Below are 18,821 nucleotides of genomic sequence, written 5' to 3' on the forward strand. Positions count from 1 at the left end.
TTTTAACACTGCAGCTACAGGGCGGCCGGAGCACGGGCTTTATCTTTATCGCCGCTGTCTTTGCGTGGGCTGTCGGTAAGGGGAGTTCTCTCACACTAGATTGGTTGATCGACCGTTCAGATTTATTACTGATATTAGATTGATTATTGGCCAGGTCTCTGGGGCCTGTCAGTAATTCATTTTGGAAAATCTGTTTGTTGTCTTTGCCAAAGTAGCCAATGGACAAATGGAAAGGGCAGGAATAAGATCAGTGAGATCTCTTCACGGTCCTTTTGAATGTCCTTTTGAATGACTGGTTTCTTAAAAGTATCTGAAATTCAAGTTCAGTTCAGTTTTGAATGGCAAATAATGAAAAATTCAGTGTTAGTCCATTCTGTTACCATGGAAACATGCTGAGGGACTGGAAGGCATTTCTTGTTAAGAAATATCGACAGGGGAGAACTAATTACAGCTATTCAAGCCGATACCTATTATAGCAGAGATGATTAGTGGAATATGTTTCCATTTAAGCTTTGCGATGCAACTGGTTCATGACTGTTGACTCACCACTTTATTCACTCTTCTCCAATGGCCTTGGCTGTCGGCCTCGAACTGATCACTGCTGAGACAGCTCTTTAGTGTGAACTGGAATTTAGCAGGGAAACATTGCTCAGGCCTTTGTGTGAAGCAAAAATGGACAAAATGATTGAAATTCTGTTGCTTCAAGAAATTTTGCATCAATTAAAATATTGTGTATTTAATATGTAATTGTATTTTTAATTGGTGTGGTAAAGTGGTGCAGCTTTTTGAGCTGTGGGTCGATAGCACAATGCATGTCAAGTGATTTTGTTACAAAGTGGGAGGACTTTCTGCACAGCTGGACTAATCAGTTTCAAGTGTTGTGTTTAACAATTACAAAGTGACTCCCAAACAGTCAGGTCCTGTGCGTCAATAGGCACAGTAGTCACTTGATACAGGATCGGATTTCTCTGCACTAAAGAGACGCGCATGCGTGTATATGTATTCATTGTTTGGTTTGAAGTCGGTAATATGCCTTTTGATTATTCAGAATGCCTTTAGTATTTGCACATTTAGAGTGCATTAGTATTTTAATAAGCGTTGGTGCACAGCTGCCATACTAAGACTGTTTCACTCCTTGGTGCTAATAAAATGATGCAGACAAATCTCCAGGACACTCGGTGTGTACATACTGGAACAAGGTTGCTTTTCCCGATCTTACATGCTTTATCTCCTTTCCCCACACCTTTTATGCTGCTCAGTCCCTTTTGCTGTAGGATTGCATGGTAAGATGTCGTTGTGCTTCCAAAGCTCTGAATCTTTTCAGTCTGAATAGAGACCACACCTTTGGGGGTCAATATTGTGCTTCTCCATTCTCAGATTTCCGTAAAGATGGCATTGTGTGTGCTTGCACTGAAGACACCGAAACCCATTAGTGCCTTCTAGGATGAACATTTCTTAGCACTGGCCCTTCAGGACAGGTAATAGGGTTGTACTTTTTGTTGGCTTCTCTGTGGGACATGAAATATCCTGTTGTGGAGTTGGAGAGCAATTCTCAGTGTATTTACATTACAGTAATCATACTTGTAATGTTGGCCATGAGTGAGATCTGTTGTGACTGGTGGACAATAAGATGCCAGATCCTTAAGCTCAGGAGGGAAAATGCAGTGTAGTCACTGAGATTAGGTTTCACTCGCAAACCGGTTCACTAGACTAGGCAGTGTTTATGCTTTCCTTCCCTTAATTTCTCTACAAACACAATCCTGCAGCTGTAAGATACTTTAGCTAAGGAGAAATGTTCAGGATGGGCACCGAAATGGAGAACAGAGGAACTGTGGATCAAGCCCTTTGATGTTTGCAGCATTATTTCTGTACTGGCAGGTTATTGGTGGCGTGTTGGTGGTTGCAGGTTCGATTCAGCACCTACTGGGCTGTCAATCTACAGGAGCAGAAAGACGTCCTAGAAACTTGTATGACTGTGTCATAGTCTTGCATCATTTTTGCTATTTCACCAGTGTTACAGAGAGAGAGCTCAGTGTATTATGTGATTTCTGTGAAAGCCTTAAGCCATGTTCATTTTGTATGAGAGGTGTGCACTCAAATTCGACCACACAAGTGATATTTGTTTCCATGGTAACATTATACGAACACTTTACTGTAGTATGGCATTGGTGTGACAGGCTTGAAACTTCCAGAAAGCAACAAGAAATTAGATATAACTCACTGGTACATTTATATTCAGCATTTTCCTATTTCAGGTTTTCAAAGGGAAGACTTCCCTCTTGGTAATATTGGGGAGTAGTGATGCGAGACTAGAAATCAGTCACACAAGTCTAGAAGCTGAGGTTTGAAACTATAGGCTCTTGCCTGTGCTTCTTCATAGCCAAATGGTGTAAATGTAAGAAGCTGATAGTATTCACTGTGAATGTTTGTTTGTTTTTGTTTGTTTTTTCTCCGCTTTCCAGGACCTGAGTGCACTCACCATGCCCTTCCTGGAGGGAGAGAGTGACCATCACACTGACAAGGACAGTGTGCGTAAGGTATTGTTCCCTAAACTTCCCCTCCTCAAAGCATGCTTGTGGGCTTGCCTGGCACATATACTCTTCTATGGTCATTTCATTACATTTTAGCACTTGGATTGGGTCAAAATAATCAATGAAACAACTCATAGTCAGGATGTAATCCAGCTCGTGAATGAAACACACAGGGGGAAAAAAGAGTTTAGGATAAAATATGGGTCCTGGACTGCAGATGTGCCTAGCTTTCTAAACCCTTTAGTAAATTATAACAGTTATACCAATGAGATTAAAGGTATCCTAGGAACTGTGTGTCAGCGGACTCCTGAGCCCCCACAGCCCTTCAATGGTTCTTATGGCAAACAGAAATGTCACATTTGAATGGCTAAGTGCTGGGTAAGTGTAATTCTGACTAGATGCTGACTTCATTAGCGATGATGTGGTGATGTTTGTGACATGCTGACTACATTAATGATGATGTGGTGGTGTTCTTGTGATGTTCTTTGAGTGTGGGCGTGTTGTGTGTGTGTGTGTGTGTGTGTGTGTGTGGGGGGGGGGGGGGTTGTTGTGGAGCTCATGCAAAGCACAGTGAGAGCAGTGCCTCTGTACAGAGTGCTGACTGCTGTCTCATGGCTTGGCTTGAAAAGCCTGACAACTTCAAAAGCCTGACAATATATAATCTGATCATCACTCTCATTGGATTTGGAGGGTAGACTGCTGTAATAGCCTCATTTGTATGCAGGCCCCTATCTGCTATGTGCCTCGTGATTGGACGAGCGCCAGTGGTCATTGCCACATGGCTTTCGCAGATGGCTGCGAGCACACAAATCAAATCGTTTGGCATGGTTTGGAGCAGCTCCCTTATCTTTCAGCTTTTTTTTTTTTCTGAGTTTAGGGGACACCTGGGAAGTGTAGTTCCATTTAAAGGGATCAGGGCTCAGTCAGTGTTAGCATCTCAGAAAGCCAAGGTTGAAGATAACAAACACGATGATAGCTACTATAGAAATGCAATGGATTGATCACATCCCTCCTGAACACCCCCACGATGTGGAGCAGCAGGTCATTGTGCTGGCCAGTTTGTAATCTATTTGTAAATTCTGTGCATCTGACTTTTAAACCTTTGGCTATGCTAGTGACCTCAGTCTCACTGGTTATACGCAGCATGGGTCTGTTTAGTGGCTTTACTAAGACTTTCAGATGTAGTTTAAGATTAGTGAGATGTGGTGAACTGGATGTTATATTTACTGTCTGTGTGTAAGCGTGTCTGTGGTGCTGCTCATTCATCTGACATGGAAGTGCAGGTTGTGGATGTGGGCCAAAATAAATGTTGAAAGAATTGATCAGCATGTTTTGCAGTCTACAATTCACACTGTTCACAAAGACAGCAGTATGGCAGTAGCATGAGAGGACTTTCCATCAGCAATTCTGGAATTCCCCCCCAAAGTTATATATACGTTACACTCTTAAGAAGTTGTTAGCAAAAGGCAGGCTTCTAAAATAACCTATGGAGCAAAGCATTCTTACCTAAGGCTTCCATTGGGCACAGAACAGTATGCAATTTTTAAAGCATAAATACACTTACAGAGTGAATTCTGAATAAATCTTTTATTGCATTTATTGAAAAACCTCAGCATAATATCATATTATGTTGATGGTTGGTATTCGAACTGTATTAGTTTCAGCTACCTGTGCTCCAGCTGTGTGTGGAGCGGTGATACAGGGAGTGCTCACGAGGATCAGATTAAAGGCATGCTGTGTGTATTCACTGGCTCACCAATTATATACACATTGCACTTCTAGAAAATAATGATTTGAACTACAGCATTCTAACCATACCCACAACATTCCAATAAACCTGGAGCAGCAAAACGATGGCATCTTTAGAAGCAAACATTTTACAGCACCACCACAACCGACATGACTTTAAAATCCTGTGTTAGAATAAAACACAAATGACAAAAGCATATAAGATAGATAGAGAAGAGGGGCTTATGAATTCCTTCCCTGAGAAATGAATGCTTCTGTAGAATACCTTGTTATATCATCAGCCATTCCTCCTCCCACAGTATCAGAGTTAAAGCTCCAATAGGCATTTGCTGTAAAAACACTTGCATTGCTTAGAACTCTCTCTTAGAACTCTCTCTTGTTGCCTGCACAGGACTATAAACTATCAGGTAAACTGTAAAGTAGACTGTAAAATGAACAATTGGACAAAAAGGAAACATTATTTAAAATATGTTTTTAAATGTGAAATTAACTAAAACTATAACTCATTTGTCACCCTAACAGAGAGTGAATATTGTTATCCTGTTCGCTGCCCTGTCCTAGTCACTAAGAAAGCAAGGTGCCCTTTTGGCTGTCCAAGTTCAAGTTCAAGTTCGGTTTATTCGTCACATACATAGTCATACACAGTATAACACGCAGTGAAATGGTGGAGAGTGCTCTGTCCAAACTGAGGAAGAGAACCAGGGGTGCATAGAGAAAAAAATATATATACAGATAAATATATATATTCTATGTATGTACAAAAATAAGCAGCTTTCTCTGTCTACTGAGGTTGTGAGGAATTCCACTGCATGAATACTAAAAGCTGGAGGTACTGGAGCCTGCCAGGACTAATACAACTCTGCTTTATCAAGCTATTGTGCTGAGGGCTAACCCTATCAAAACCATTAAAGCACCGATTGGTTTTAGTGAGGTGTGCCCTGAGATTGATTCCCAGCTGTGCTATGTGTCATTGTTGGGGAGCCTGAGGGAAGAATTGGCTGCATTTCCACGGAACAGATGGGTAAGAGGGTTTCTCTCTTCTTGTTCTTTTCCTGCCTCTTTATGTCATTGTGATATACTGATCTGTTGAGCTTCAGTATGGACACACTAAAGTTTGATGCATTGGTCTGAGAGGGTTGATTGCAGCCAATGGTCTGTTATGATGCATTCATGACTAGCTATTTTGTTAGTTGTGACAAAGGCTGAAGACAACCATACCTGGGTGTCAAGCTAAGGTCCAACAGGTTGTAAACATGTGCCCTGGCACAGGAGCTGGAGAACCCATTTTACCTTCCTGAGTGATGATCTTCATCACTTCATCACCACCCTCTTCTTCAGGGAGTGACAGTTCCCATCACACTGCCTTAACCTTCAGGGAGTGCACCCAGTGCATGACACTTTCCCTGTGTCCCTGATGCATCCACCCTCCACCCAGGGTCACACCCATTCCCTCACCTGGAGTTCACACTGGACTTTGGGCTCATTAACCATGTACACACTCCTGATGGCCTCACCGTACCATCTCACTTCTGACACTATTTGTGATGAAGGCTGAAGACCATAGCTGGGTCTCAAACCCAAGTCCAACAGGTGCTAAACATGTGCCCTGACCACTAAACCAAAGAGGGAAGTTGTCACTTTGTATTAGAACCTTAAGCAATGGCATCAGGCTTGCTGAGTCGTGAGTGACAGGCTTAAGGCGTTTGAGTGACAGGCTTGCTGAGTCATCGTGCACATGCCGGTCTCAGTCATGTGACTGCTGCACTGACATGGTCAAATGAATCACCAGCACGTTCCTTCAGGCAAGAACTGGATTGCACTCTTGGGTGTTGACTATGAGTAATGCAGCTCTACCCTCCAGCTGGCGACTGGCAAGGCATGCCAGTTAGTTATGCATATGAGGTAGGTTCTTCTCTGCAGCGGTGTCTGCTGTTCAGGGCACCCCGCGCTCTGTGGATTTGGTGTGTTTTGGCGGCTCAAGTGTATGTGACCTGAGAGCTACCGCTCTGTGCTGTGTGTCTGCCCCACAGGGAGAAGCTGTCTGCCACACCACGAGCCCCACCAAAGGCTTTCTCAGCAGGGGCCCTTTCAGCCGCCCGGCCAGCCCCATGTCAGCCCCGGCAAGGTGCAGGAACAGCCCCGGGTCCCCCAAGACCATCTTTCCCTACCCACCTCAGCAGGAGTCACCTCCCAAGTCGGCACGCCGCCTCAGCTTCACCGGGATCTTCCGCTCCTCTTCCAAGGACTCCTCCTCCACATCCACCTCCACCTCCCCTGCCAGCATTAAGCTCTTCTCCTGTACCAGGAGAGGTAGGGGCCTTTCTGAAAACTGTGCATTCACCCCTTGTGTGTGAGACAGGTATGTTTTTTAGGATGGCGACATAAAGCTCCTATCGTTATATGTTTGTGCGGGTCATGAGGGTGCCAGGATGTCAGGAAACCTCAGGAAAGTGTGATGGAATCTACATTTGATCAAGTCTAGTTTGAGATGGAGAAGGTTTAACATTGGAGGTAGATCTCTTTTAAAGCCAGCAGGGACACTGCCATGGAAGTGGCATGGTGGTGTTTTTGCACCGGCATGAATGTAGCAGACACAACAGTGGTTTTTTTTAACGTGTCCGTGTCACTGCTAGGCTGAGAATGGTCTGCCACCCAAAACCATCCAGCCATCACTGCTCATGTGGTCTGAGACCCACTGCTGATGAATCAATGGATGAAGGATAACAAATTGTGCATGACAACTGATCAGCGATATCTCCCTGCATATTCAAAAAGGTTTTAATAAGATGGATAGAGATTATTTGTTGCATACACACTATTCATGTAGTTTGGACCTAATTATCTGGCCAGATCCGTAACATAAATGTTTTTGTGAGCTCTCAGCAGTAACTTGAAAGCTGAGCATTCTCACCCAGCATTCTCCTGTCCGAGTGGTTTTACCCAAACCACCATGAGGCTCTTTGTGATTTCGATAATTATGCATTGTGCAGATTTAATGGCTGTGTGGGTGTGTATAAGTGCCACCAACTACACTAAAATGGATTCTGTGGTCTTTGACTGAACCTTTCATTCGTGCAGTGGAGCAATACCATCAGAAAGCAGGAGGAAATAAGTCAACAATGGTTTACCGATGTCTGGGTTTTGTTTTGGAGCGCCTGCTCTGGAGGACAGAAGATTTAGTTGTTCTTTCATAATCATATCATTAAGTAATTAAGAGCAATAAACACAGTTCTCTCCATTTCATTTTTTTTTTTCCTGTTTAGCCTTTATGACAAAATAAACAATTTTCACTGTAAAGTTTCACTGTAGTCCACACAGAAATGTATGCACTTGTCATCAAATTATAGCCTGTTTTGGACTTTGCCGGTTGACGCTGTCGAAGCAGAATGCCCAGTCATTATATAGGTGCTGCCATTGGCCAGATGACCGCAGTGGGCATCTACCCACAGGTATCACGCATCTCCTGGTGAATTCAGGCCAGAGGTCATGGGTGGACGGCAGCTATGACGTCAGGGCAGGTCCCAAAACTCCAGTTACATGTTCCAGTTATGGAGCGACACGCAGGGAAAGCGTTCTGGGCTTGCTGAAAATCCTACCCTTCTTGTTGGGGAAGTAAAAGCCTAAAGGTGTTTTGTGTTAAAGTAACACCAGGAGAGGTGCACATAAGGAACTGCTCACATCTGTGCCAAGGCTATTGGTTCTGAAGTGGCTCGTCAAAAGACCGTCCGTCCTGCCCAGGCTGTCCCCATGTGTGTGACACACAAAATAACAGATAACAAGAGAAATGATGATGGCAGTAATGTCTACACTATGGATCTGGGGCAGGGGGATTTCTGTTTGGTGCACTAATATCAGTGCTTTACTCTCCTTCACCAGATTACATAGAGCATGAACACATTTTTATATTTTCCTTACATTCTCCTTCCTATAGCTCACCACACTCAATCCTAAAGGGTTTGGGAACCAGTAATGATGATATTCTTCAGGGATTACCCTAAGGAAGTGATTAGTCCTGCTTTGATTAAGGGAAAAGGTCTCTATTTGAGCATGCATTGGTTGATCTATGCATGTAACACTGTGCTGCTTCATAACTGTGTTGCTTTAAAACACAGTGATACTCATCTGTTTTTATTTCTCCTGTGTCTGTTTTGGTTATAATACAAGGTGCTTTAGTAGAAATGAGATCTGGATGGAATACAGACTTGCTGTATTCATGTGATGTGTGCCAAATACATGTGATGTGGACCCTGGACTTCAGGAGTGTGTCAGGGCATCTTTGCAATAGATAATTGCAAAAGAGCACAACATGTAGTACACGAAGAGGGTTTGAATGTCAGGATGGTTACTCTTGGTGTTCCCGGTGAGCGGTGGTGTGTGTGGGCGGGTGTCTGTGGGCCGATGCCAGCCTTTCCCGCAGGGTGGAGCTCTCCCAAGAAACAACTCGGCCCAGCTGGGCCACTACCACGTTGGTCGGCTTGCATGTCCGCCGTCTGTGGGAAAGCAGCCACTATCAATCCTGCCTGGGGAAGACACAGGTAGCCTGCTCTGTCCATCTGTCTGAGCGGGAAGGCTTCCATTGTTTCTCACTCTCACTAATTTTTTGCAAGCCACATTTATTAAGCTGAATGATTAATGGTATTACTAATTATTGATAGTGTGGATAATGTTATGGTTAGAAAGTTTCATATAATTTGTGTTCAGATAGTTGAATGTTTGGTGCGGTTTGAACAGGTTCACACACACACAAACAAACAAACAAACACACACACAGTGTAGGAGTGTTTGGGAAGATCACACATCTAGGTCACGGCTGCTGTTATTAGGCAACGAGATTGACTAGAACTTGGTTTTGATGGATTTGCTCCACCAGCCATAAATTTGGTCGAGAGAGAGCGAGAGAGAGAGATCCCAGATAAGTCTTTCCACAAGTTTGTCTTAAAGTCCTCCACCATGTAAAAACATCGTTGTAACTTATTGCAACCTTTATTATTATGAATACAATGCTAAGGTCATTTTGGAAAATAAATTAGTGATTACCTTCTTCCTCATATAGATTATGTTATAAGGCAGAGAGAGAGAGAGAGAGAGAGAGAGAGAGAGAGAGAGAGAGAGAGAGAGAATATAGTAATATCTATAAATATGAAAAGGCTATTTTAGCTTGATCATTCCTGTCATGTGAATATGCATTAACTTAGGTTCAAGTTCTTCGTTGAAAGAAATAGCTAAAGGGCCCTCAGTCACACGGATTCCTAATAAAATACTTAGTTTTGATCGGAGCCTTTAAGGTTGGCAACAGAACGATGCTGTGTCATCTTTAAATCACACCAGAGACACCAAAAAGTACAAAGAAAGCAAAGAAATCTTTGCGCTCCTTCCTAGGTTTTTTTAAGGTCAGGGTGCCACACAGTGGCTAAAATCTGCAATTACAGCAGGCACAAACTAAAATGTGGCTTTTGTTTATGTGCCATTTCCTTAGAATTCATAGCTGTAATTAGAGGATAAGGAGTTACAAAGGGGAGCTGGATTATTTAAGAAGCTTAGACCACTTGTAATGTAATTCGTTGATCCTCAGATACATTGAGGAATTTGCTATTTTACATGAACTTTACATTAAGTACTTCTGCTGTGGCCATTCTCATATTTGTCCACTAGGTGGAAACAAAGCACATGAAACTGCAGGGGGCACGTCACACCTATCATGACCTCAATTGTAGTCTCAAATACAAATAGGAGAAGCTTTCAATACTAGTAAAATAATTTACATTATTTAAAAAAAACCCCACTAAAGAATGCTTAATTTGGATAAATGTGGATTAAGAATTGTGAATACATAGCTTTCAGTGCCTATCACCTGGCTATTACTGGCTCTGTGGTCTTAATGCTGTATCCTCTGCAGTAGTATGTGAAAACAGCATTATGGATCCTTGACTTTTATCTGGTAGCTCCGATCTTGTGTGCTAACACACTCTCCTTTTCATTTGAAGATTCAAGTTTGCCAGATACTCCTGCCGAGGAGCATGTGTTACTCTCAGCATGTATGTGCGCGTGCGCGTATGCCTGTACGTGTGTGCGCCCGTGTGTCTGTGTGTGTGTGAGAGAGAGAGAATGACCATATGAGTGCTTGCAATCTGGTGTGCACAAGGGGAAGTGGAGTGGTGCTGTTCTCACTGATGATCACGATGGCATTTTGGTCGTGAGCTACTCAGACTGCCCAGAGCCAAGTGGAGATGGTCAGTTCTGACCTGAAGCTCATGTATGGGTGTGTGTCTGTGTCTGTATCTGTGTGTAATTTCCATGTGCAAACATGCATACAAGTCCTAAGAGAATGACACTGAAGAGCATTATGACGGGCTCTGTGAGACAAGCTGTGCTCGGGTAGCTCTAATTCCTGTCCCCTCACAACTGCCATTACCAGGCGACAGTGGTATAAACAGCACACAGCTCGTAGAGTGGACAGAAAGGACATGCAGATCGGAGAACGAGAGAAACCTCGTGATGGTTTGGAGTCCCACTCTGCTCGGACTCCCGCACAGCTTTAGTCACTGCTGCCACCCTCCCCCCTCCTCCTCCTCCCCTCCACCTTCCTGCTCCACCCTCCTCCCCCTCCACCTTCCTGCTCCACCCTCCTCACCTCCACCTTCCTGCTCCACCCTCCTCCCCTCCACCTTCCTGCTCCACCCTCCTCCCCCTCCACCTTCCTACTCCACCCTCCTCACCTCCACCCCTGCTCCACCCTCCTCACCTCCACCTTCCTGCTCCACCCTCCTCCCCCTCCACCTTCCTACTCCACCCTCCTCCCCCTCCACTTTCCTGCTCCATCCTCCTCCTCCTCCTCCTCCTCCTCCACCCCTGCTCCACCCTTCTGTCAGCCTCTGGGCGAAGGAGGACAGGGTCTTCCTCCAGGATCTCACTCTTGCAGCATCTGCGGTTCGGGCCCATCATGTGCCGCATAGCCTGTGACCTGGATTAGTGGCATACATGCATTTCGGTTATGACTGCACTGGGGTTATGTAACTGAGGCTGACCGAATGCAATAGCAGGATGATTGCCTGTGGGTAATTTTAACTTGTTTGGAGCAGATTCCTTTTTAAACAGAATGAAGGATAAGGCTCAGTACTCTGACTCAGCTGAAATATGGAGACCTATGGCATATCTTTTTATACACACACACACACACACACACACACACACACAAATCTCCAATGGGTAGGACGGGCACTTCAACCATATCAGAGGCACGTAGGTCTTTTCGTCCTGCACTTCTTTGGTCCTGAACACAAACAAAACTGAATGTGGGCATTTGGGTAAGTAGGTTAGCTGCCGAGCCCCGCCAGCACTTCGGCAGCTGCCCTGTTTGGCCCCATCTGCTTGCGCTGTGTTCCAGATAACGTCTGCACAGCATGTCGATAACGTCTAAATGATATCCGTGACCCGTCAGCGCCGTGCCTCGCATTCCTGAGCTGGGCTGAGCCTTATCTGGGAATACACTGCTAATGGACGGGGAGCATCCATGGATTTACGAGGGAGGACCAGCGAGTTTGCACAGCACGTCTCATAAAAAAAGACTTCCTCACTGCAACGTGAGTTCAATTGCCCCAACGAGCCAAAAGCGATGAGGTGGCTTTTTGCTCGATCATCTAACTTGCCTTCAAAGGCCTTGACTTTGACGGTGTTTGTCGAGTGTACACATACATAGCAGCTGCCTGGTGCTCTCTTTGAAGCACTGCTGGGAGCCACTGAATGGAAGGCGTGCCCACACCCTGCATCTGGCTGCGGCATAGAAGCACAAGGTCACCCCCGACAGAAAACAGTGCGGCTCTTATATTTCCTGGGCCTTGGCACCTTTCCCTCTCTAAAATGAAAGCCACGCTCAGCCCCGGAGATGGAGCCACGCAGAATGAAGTGTGTGTCGGGGTGGGGGGAGTTTGATCCCATGCAGAGCAGGCATACAGAACCGGAGGAACTTGGGGTGACGTCTAGGGTGAGGTTTTTAACCCCTCGTGGACCACGCAGCGGCTCTTTAACCCATCAACCCGAAAAGCTAAAGGTACCCCATCAGTCTGGCCTGCGCTGTTAACTGGCATTTCGGCTCAGCCAGCAGCCACTCCCCTCGCTCTTTTCCATTGCGTTGGCAGTGGCGCTTTGAAGAGGTGAGGGAGCAGTGAATGCTTTAGAGAGGATTAGCGGCTCCGCGCTCACCACATGGACTTCTTGGGGCTCAGAAGAGCATGTTAAGAGGGCTCAGAAAAGGGGGCAGTTGTTGGCTGTGCCATAAGTGGACCTGACAGTAAACATCAAGGGATACAAGGGAGATTGAGCGGTAATTAGACAAAGTCTGTGTTAATTCAGCTTGCACGGGTCTCTCTCTCTCCCAGTGTGGTGGGAGTCTTTTTGCCTATTAATGAATGATTTTGATGAATCCTGTAGTCCAAGCACATAGACTATGAATAATTTGTGATGCTGTTAAGAGGTAATGATGATCAATTATCCTAACTGTTTTTTTCTTGGTTTGATCCTTCTGAACATAGTATTACATAGCACTGGATTGCCACCACAAATCTGGCCATTTATGAAATACTAAATATTACAGGAAATCTATGAGTAAATTGGACTTAATGATATTGGGCATGGAATATTACCAGGTGATGGGGAATGAAGACAGGAAGTGGGGAAAATGCTGTTCTTTTCAGGCCCTGTTCTGCTGATGCCGATCAGTCAGTAATATTTGCCTGACAAGAAAAGCAGAAACAATGCATATTGTCCCTTTAAATGGCTTAGACATGGACAGTGAGAATATTTTAATTCCTTCCCGCTATTTAGAAATAGCTGCAAACGATAGCTATGGAAACTAAGAAATATTGGTGGGATAAAAATGCGGAGAGAGTTGCTCTCTATAAGACTGTGACTCTCTGGTGGTCCAGTCCAGGGTGGGTGTTTAAACCCTTCCAGGTCTGTCATGCCCAGGACACACTTAGCAGGACAATTGTACAGGAACAGCACAGTAAGTAAGTAATGCAACAGCAGGGAGTGTCGTGGATTTAGCTCCTCCCCGTCGCTCCTTGTCCTCCGGCGGAAGGCTATGCAGAGCCACATCACAGCTGCTGGACAATGGCAAAGGGACTTGCTTTGTCTTTAATGAGCCATTGCAGAAAGCAGGAATGCTCTCCCGTGGAGCAGGAGTTATTTCTGGTGCCTTTCAAGGGGCATTAAGCTATGTGACCCCCCCCCCCCCCCCCCCCCAGCACTCCATGTATTGCACAAACATTGTGCTGTGAAATGTAATTACTGACTTCTGGGAAGATGGTGGATTACGATCTCATTCCCAGTGTGTGCTCCTTTACGGTGGTTGAAAAGTCACCATTAGACCTGTTTTGATGAATTACCAGTGCTGGGGGGGGCAAATTATCAAGGAGACCTCTTGCTTGCCTGACCACCATGGCCCCTCCAGCTGTTCCTGTCTGGCTCACCTGCAGGTTCCACCTACTCTCCTAAAGAGAAGTAAAACTGTTATAGGGTGCCATAGAGACTTTAGTGAATAGCCAATCACCACTGCCATTGGCTCTCCTGCTAGACTGCCTTTAGTGTGTGGACTCTGAATATAACTACTGATTGGTTAATAATTAAGAATTCTGCCAAATTCTTGTTAGTCATTTCTTAAAACTTGGAAGATATTATCATATGTTTTGCAGCAAGTTAAAATTAAAAACAAGAGCAACTTTATTAATTATGTGCTATTGGTTTCCATCTGGTGTTGGCCAGAGGAGGATGGTTTCCCCTTCTGAGCCTTGGTTCCTCTCCAGATTTCTTCATTTCTGCTATGGAGATATTTCCATTGGCATGTAGCTGACACTTTTATCCAAAGCAACTTACAATTCTGACTGAGTACAACTTGCACAATTGAGGGTTAAGGGCCTCGCTCAGGGGCCCAACAGTGGCAACTTGGCAGTACCTTAACCACTGAGCTACCACTGCCCCACTCAGCATGCTGCCCCGCTCTTTTACTATAGAATAATTAGAATATAGAATAGAATAATTCAGCTGTACTATACTATATATTGTAAATCAACGACAAGGAAAAGACTGCTATTAATATAGAAGGCTCTGTCTGGATTTTTATAATAATTGAAATATTTCCAATTGCCTGTCTCTTTTAAAGCATAAATTTAATGGGTATTATATGTCATTTGTCTTGTCTGAATAACTGTACAGCACAGAGAAGATGATGCACAAATGTAGTCCCTGCTAATCCCCTAGATATGTCTCATTGGAATAATGAGTTCATAGTGAAAATGCATATTTGCATTTCACACACACACACACACACACACACACACACATATATATATATAAAACATTTAACATTTAATAACATTTAATCAACACAACTGCATAATACAAAACAGATAGCCCACTCACTTGAGCACACACTTAAAGTGATGGTGTGGGAGGGAGGCACCATACAGCCAATCACAGACAGAGGCTCTCTCCATCTGTGTTGGTTTCCTTTTACAGTGTCTTTGCAGCATAGGCTATTTTGAAGACACAGACACACACCCCTACACCCACAGCTGCACCTGACAATCTGCTGACAAGGGGCCAGGAGGCTGTGATCTAGCACTGCGCTAGAAAGAGCTCAGCGGAGCAGCCCAGAGAGAGACGGCCTAAAGCGTCCTGCCCTCCAGGAGCCTTACACGAACAGGATTGCGGCTTGGCAACATGTTGGCATGCCCTCTCGGCTTTTCGTCTTTGTGACTCGTCTATCCTCCGAAGAGGAATTCCCGCACTTTGCTAACCCTGCGAGGTTACCAGGTGAGCGTCCACGCGCCAGCCCAGCGTGCAATGGCAGTGTGGCGCTGAGGGCGAGTCTCCTGGCCGACACACACCTCGGCCGGGGCACGCTTGCCCGCATGCCCTCCTGCCACCCAGCATCCCTCCAGAAGTCATGAAGAGGTTCAGCAGCCTGAGAGGAAGCAAGAAGTACAAGACCCACGAGGGGCAGGCGGGGAGACGCCAGTCTGAGCCTCACAGCCTCCTGGGAACCAGTAAGCCAGCAGTCCAGTCTAAACTCCTAGCTGAGCTAGGTCACTGTTATATACTCATGTGCGAATCTAAGAATCCAGTCAGGCTTTAACAGACAGAGCTATGGTACTATGCAAGTCTTACGCCATCAAGGACAATTATGCTTAAAGCTATTTATCATGGCAATATTCATCACAGCCGCTTCTATGCTGATTGTGGGAACTCGGAAAATCTGTAGCTCTTGATTTCAATTTGTTTGATATTATCATGCTAAAAAATGTAGTGTTCTGTAATGTGGCTGGTGGGACTGAGGCTTGCATGATGAGTACAGTGCTGCTCAGTAAGTCAGTCAGGGCAAATTTAAGAAGCATGCTTGGTGGAACTCTCCATCCATAAATATGACAGAACCTGGACTCTTGAATCTGGGCCTATTTTTGCACTTAGTTTCCTCTCAGCCTTGTCCCTACTGATTTGATTGGAATCAAGCCCTCCGCATGCTAGTTGTATGCCGCTGCAACTTTGGTTTCAGTTTTAGATTGGATTGATGGGTTTACACAGGGTTTTGTAAGAGTGCCACTTGATCTTGTGTCACTGTGGCCAGTCTGCTTTTTGTGTCACAGTACTGGAACAGTCAGCACTTGTTTGATTGTCTGAGTTATACAGTGCATACACTGTGCAATGCAGAGGTTTAGCTCTGTACACTACCACACTGTAATTAAAATGGATACATGAGGTTAAAGGCTTTAGTATTTAAATCTGTATTAGATGCACTATATATCAATCAAAGCCCTTTTTTATAGTCATTTGCTCAAAAATACTTATGCCTAGGCATAAGTATGTCAAACACTGACATAAAGAGAGAACTAGAACCAGCCTGACCCCAGAAGGCCTCCCTTGAGAGGCAAACCACTAGCGAGCCTCAGGAACAGAAAGGCCAGACAATTCTGACAAGAAAAGAACTCCATGTGAAGTCTGTAGACCTCAAAGTCAGACAAAATGTTAATGGACAGGTGAGACCTGTGCTGGAATTAGAGAAGTGTAAGGAACAGTAGGAACTGCTCCTCATCTCAAACAAACGGGCTCTTCTGTAGTGAGCTTGGGTAGGTATGGCTGCTGGTGGAACTAGTGGGCTTGTTCCTGATGTTGATTTTACTTTTTACAGCAGCAGCAACATGGATTGCATGCACAGAAGTGTCTTACCTGCTCAGATCCAACCACATGTCCTAGAACTCGGTGGATGGTCATTACATGACAATGAACCAATATGCAGGCCCAAAGTTTTCAGAGCCAAAAAAAGTGGGATATTCATGAACATGCATTTCTTGAGGAACCCCCAGAACAAGAAGCACCTGAACAGGAAGTGCACTGTAGGCCTGGCAGAGCACCTCCATGGAAATAGCCACTGTCTGTTGAAGCTCAGCACCTGAACAAAACTGCAGCCATCATCCAATTACTGCCCCTCATGCTTTATACTACAGACCATAGAACCATATACACCCCAGTCTGGGTGCTACCAGTACCCAACAGGCAGAGGTTGCCAGCACAGCTAATTTTGAGCATTTCTAGTGGTGTTGGTGTCTATTGTATATTGGTCTGGATTGACATATCCAACATTTTTGTTCTCCTTAGCCAGAATATTTTTATACTATAATCTATGTGCTAAATCCAATTTCAGAATTACAGCTAGGACTGCTAAGCTTTGTAAAGATACATGCTACACCAACAGAGTTTGCTAGTCCAGCCACAGGGTTGCTTTTTTAAAATTACTTTTTCATCAGGCTTGGAGACTTTCTCTGCATTTCTCTGCACTGGGCATCATGTGCATTTCTCTGCACATGACACATCCCCCAGCCCTACATCTTTCATTCTTTGAAAGTACTTTGAATACACCTTCTTTACTGCTCTTTACTGTCTCGACCGCTTCCAACTGGTATCCAACTCTTTTCCTTGCTTACTACTTTTATCACCATAAATCATTTATCTTCCCAACTACTGGTTCTGTGAGCGGCGAGCTTGATCCATGGGTCTGTGACATCCACAGGCCTGTTCTGTGAGTTTGAGAGTGGGCCGAGCCTACTTCCTCTCCTCTTTTCATTGTTTGCTCCTGCACTTTTTGAAACAGAACTTCCCAGCCAGATTGGAATCTTTTTACTACTTCCTGGCAGAACCCTTTCATTCTTCGATCTTTAACCCAATAAACCTAAATACATAAAAGTCTTATGCTTAGAACAGACATGTTTTGAAGCATGTTTCAAACCCACTATGTAATCTTACTGTTGTAGGTTCTAGGCATGACAAATGAGCGGGCTAGTTACCCTGAGAGTGGTATCAGTGTAGTAATAATAATACCCAGCTTGCTTGGTTGTGTTGTTTTTGTTTTTTTTTGGGGGGGGGGGTATGTATGTTTTTGGGCAAAGTAGCAATATTATAGTAAAATACTGGAGAGCAAAGGGTAAATCAGAGCAGAGAAAACATTCTCTCTTTCTCTCAACACACACACACACACACACACACACACACACACACACACACACACACACACACACACACACACACACACACACACACACACACACACACACAATGGGCCTCCTGTGAATTTTATCCTGTGTTTAGATATTTTCTCCACAGGATTTTCCAAAGCAGGCAGACGTTTTAATCCAGCCCCATTATTTAAGTTTGTTTGGGATCCAAAGAAAATGTAATAAAAACAAGCCATTTGCCAACCACCTCTAATAACATGACATTAAACAGGTTTAACAAAGCATCAGCAAACTTTCTCAGATTTCAAGGGCATTGTTGGGGGCCACCTTGTCAGCATGCAGTGTCTACATTGTAAATAAAAAGAGTGTGGGAATTACGAGTGGTTTCCACTCATTTGAACAGAAACATTTCTAGTGTAAAATTCAAATGTTTTGAATATTCTCACAATGATATCAATAAATTTGCTGGTCCCCGGTGGAAAATTACTATTTTACACAAAATAATCCTAAACTTAAATAAGTAATTTAAGTAATTACCTCTTAGTTACTGAGTTTAAGGTTTTGGTTGAGTGGAGTCTCAACAGTACTCTCAACAGTGACACCTAAGGACCCCCACACCACACACACACACACACACACACACACACACACACACACACACACACACACACACACACACACACACACACACACACACACACACACACCCCTCCCCCCTCCCAGGATGTCTCCCTAGCCAGCTAAGTGTTACATCTCAAAACACACGCCCACACCTGCTGTGTATCACCTTCCCCAGGTCACCTACTTCCATATGTCCTCCTACTGCCATCTTCCTGACACACCACAGGCAGCAGAGCCAAGCCATGTTAGCTCTAAAAGAAAAGTTAAGGGGAGAGCCAGAGCTTAGCGCATCGTCAAAAATGAGCGTCACAGGCAAGGGCTAAATTAAGAAGGTGGCGGAGTAAAACTGGATCATGAGAGGACTGATTAAACAGGGGAAATGACTGGAAATGGAGCGAACGTCAGCTCCAGGGCTTCT

At 44.6% G+C, this 18,821-nt stretch overlaps 1 protein-coding gene across 9 annotated transcripts in view; it reads left to right on the top strand.

Annotated features, from left to right (window-relative positions):
* prkag2a (protein kinase, AMP-activated, gamma 2 non-catalytic subunit a) overlaps positions 1-18,821 on the top strand; it is a 51,744-nt gene that overhangs the window by 3,865 nt on the left and 29,058 nt on the right. For 4 of the 9 annotated variants that reach the window (XR_004775976.1, XR_004775977.1, XM_035525920.1 and 1 more), the window contains exons 2-3: positions 2,463-2,537; positions 6,311-6,590. Coding sequence is in view for 7 of the 9 variants with exons in the window: in XM_035525920.1 (XP_035381813.1) it covers positions 2,463-2,537; positions 6,311-6,590 (355 nt within the window). In the remaining 2 variants the exon portion in view is untranslated. Of the gene's footprint in view, positions 76-2,462; positions 2,538-6,310; positions 6,591-14,815; positions 15,323-18,821 lie in introns of those variants that run through there. The other 5 variants (XM_035525924.1, XM_035525922.1, XM_027004327.2 and 2 more) reach the window with 5 other exon arrangements.

The sequence above is a fragment of the Electrophorus electricus genome, chromosome 5 (genome assembly GCF_013358815.1).
Source record: "Electrophorus electricus isolate fEleEle1 chromosome 5, fEleEle1.pri, whole genome shotgun sequence".
NCBI classification, from domain to species: Eukaryota; Metazoa; Chordata; class Actinopteri; order Gymnotiformes; family Gymnotidae; genus Electrophorus; species Electrophorus electricus.